The 3,051-nt window shown below is 52.1% G+C and overlaps 1 protein-coding gene across 1 annotated transcript; it reads right to left on the bottom strand.

The window, feature by feature from the left end:
• Positions 1-1,933: 1,933 nt before the first annotated feature.
• Positions 1,934-2,398, bottom strand: LOC136452131 (uncharacterized). Its single transcript, XM_066452772.1, has one exon. It carries the CDS (start codon positions 2,396-2,398, stop codon positions 1,934-1,936), a length of 465 nt encoding a protein of 154 aa, XP_066308869.1.
• Positions 2,399-3,051: the final 653 nt, after the last annotated feature.

Below are 3,051 nucleotides of genomic sequence, written 5' to 3' on the forward strand. Positions count from 1 at the left end.
GCCTCCCGCACCCGCGTTTCAGCCATCGTTGTATTCGCATCCACCACTCCAATTCTCCAATGGAGCCGTGGTGTCGCTATGATATTACCCTTTAGCTCCTGGAGGGCCTTGTTCGCCGTGGTCTCCTTTGTCGTGGACCACCGCCAAGGAGTAGCGGCTGCCCGGCAATGAGGATGCGCCATCGCTGCTCGAGCGCTACGTTGTGTCCTTTGCTCACTTCCACGAGCAGGGATTCACCGTCCCCATCCACAAGTTTCTTCAGGGATTGCTACACAACTACAAGGTAGAGCTACAGCATCTTAATCCCAATGGAATCTAGCACATTGTGGCGTTCATCGCCCTGTGTGAGGGGTTCCTGGGGATTAGTCCCCACTTCGACCTATGGTGGTACTTCTTCATCATCACCCTCCTGAAGAAGCGAGAGAAGAAGCAGGAGCTAAACGTGCCGATGGGATGTGCCGGCATTTAGCTTTTCACAACAACCACGTCAACAAGTATCTGCCGATGCGTCTGTCGACCTCCAACAAGGGGTGGCATTCACATTAGTTCTATGTCAAGAATGACACAGCCGCCCCCTTGCTAGAGTTCATTGGGTGGTCCTTGTTGCTCTATATGAGGTAGAGGACTAGGTCCTCGATGTTGAAGGCTCGACCCTAGACCCATCAGCTGTGGTACCGTCGCAATGCCTGTTGGTACTTGGACGAATGGAGGAGGACGACATCACGCACTTCATCCAGCTGGTCCATGGCATCCTCATGGGATGCCTTGGCTCCCTATTCATCATATGCCCTTATCCTTATCGCTCCATAGTCGAGGTCAGTTGGGAGGATGGCCTCGGAACCGTAGACCATGAAGAAGGGTGTGTAGCCGGGCTTGACTAGGGGTTGTCCTTAGGCTCCAGAGTATTGAAGGAAGTTTGGCGACTCAGCGCGTGCTGAATTTGTTCAATCAGTTGAAGATCCTGGGCTTAAGGCCTTGTAGGACCATGCTATTTGCATGCTCAACCTACCCATTCGTTCGGGGATGCGCGATGGCGGCCCAATCGACCCAGATGTGGTATTCATCACAGAATTGAAGGAACTTCTTTCTGGTGAATTGCGTGCCATTGTCCGTGATGATGGAGTTTGGGACTCCAAAGCAATGGACGATGCTGAGGAAGAATAGCACGGCCTGCTCGGATTTGATCACGGAGATCAGCCGAGCTTCTATCGACTTTGTAAATTTGTCTATGGTGACAAGAAAGTGGGTGTAGCCCCTAGGTGCCTTTTTGAGTGGTCCAACCAGATCGAGTCCCCTGACTACGAATGGCTAGGTGGTGGGGATCGTCTAGAGTGCTTGGGCTAGTAGGTGAGTCTACCAAGCATAGTACTAGCACCCTTTGTAGGTGTGTACGATTTGCTCGGCATTGGCTACCATGGTAGACTAGTAGAAGCCCTGTCGTAACACGTTTTCGACCAGGGTTCAAGGCGCGGCATGGTGTCCATAGACCCCACCGTGGATATCACTCAGCAAATGTTTCCCCTGTTCGAAGGGGATGCAGCGCTATAGGATCCTAGTGTGGCCTCACTTGTAGAGTTCACCCTCCACAAGAACAAAGGACTTGGCACGATGTGCAAGCCATCGGGCCTTTGTCTTGTATGTCGGCCATGTGTCACGGAGGAGGTAGTCAAGGTAGAGTGCTCTCTAGTCGACTAGAGGCAGATGTAGCCGACGGTTGTTCAGCCCCTGGGCTGGGATTGGATGGACCATCACCACCCTATTTTGACTCCTCGTAGCAAACTAAGGGTTTGTGCTGGTTGCTGGCGAAGATGCCCATTGGCACCGGCTCTTGGCCGGATGTAGCTTTCACAAGCGCGTCAGCTGCCTAGTTGAGATGCCTTGGGATGTGATTGAGTTCAAGGCCATCGAACTTGTCCTCCAACCAGCAGACTTCTCAGTAGTACACGACCATCTTGGCATCATGGCAACTTGACTCCTTCATGACTTGGTCGATGACCAGCTGGGAATCCCCTCGAACGTTGAGGCATCGGATGCCTAATTCGACAGCAATGCGTAGGCCGTTGATGAGCGCCTCATATTCGGCTACGTTGTTGGAGGGGAAATGGAGATGGACCATGTACCTCATGCATATCCCGAGGTGCAATATGAAGACCAGCCCCATGCTGACTTCCTTCTTCATAAGTGATCCATCAAAGTACATCGTCCAGTACTCTTGATCGACGATCGCTGGTGGTATTTGGACCTCGGTCCATTTCGTGACGAAATCAGCCAACACCTGGGACTTGATGGTTGTCCGGGAGGCATACGTAATGCCCTGACACATCAGCTCGTGCACCCATTTCGTGGTTCTCCTCGTGGCATCCTGCTTTTGGATGACCTCACTGAGGGGGAAGGACATCACGACCGTCACTAGATGTGACTCAAAGTAGTGGCGTAGCTTCCTCCTAGTGATGAGGACAGGGTACAAAAGTTTTTGGATTTGGGGGTAGTGGGTCTTTGAGTCAGATAGGACCTCGCTAATGAAGTACACAGGGCGCTGTACTTTGAGGGCGTGCCCCTCTTCTTCCCGCTCCACTACTAGGGTGGCGCTGACTACTTATGTGGTGGTCGTGATGTAGAGCAGAAGGGGTTCTCCCTCGGTGGGAGGAACTAGGATTGGGGCCTTTGTCAGGAGCTGTTAAACCATGTCAAGTGCTTCCTGGGCCTCGAATGTCCATTCGAAGTGATCGGCCTTCTTTAGAAATTGATAAAGGGGGAGACCTCGTTCGTCGAGGCATGAGATGAAGCGGTTGAGCGTGGCAAGGCACCCCATAACTCGTTGCACCCCCTTTATGTTCTGAATTGGGCCCATCCTCGTGATAGCTGAGATCTTCTCTGGGTTGGCTTCGATGCCACGCTCGAAGATGATGAAACCAAGCAGCATGCCCCTTGGGACCCCAAAAACACACTTCTTGGGATTGAGTTTGATGTCGTTCACTCGGAGTTTTACAAAGGTCTGCTCAAGATCAGCAACGAGATGGTCGACCTATTTTGATTTGACCATGATGTTGT

The sequence above is a fragment of the Miscanthus floridulus genome, chromosome 1 (genome assembly GCF_019320115.1).
Source record: "Miscanthus floridulus cultivar M001 chromosome 1, ASM1932011v1, whole genome shotgun sequence".
In the NCBI taxonomy this organism is placed as follows: Eukaryota; Viridiplantae; Streptophyta; class Magnoliopsida; order Poales; family Poaceae; genus Miscanthus; species Miscanthus floridulus.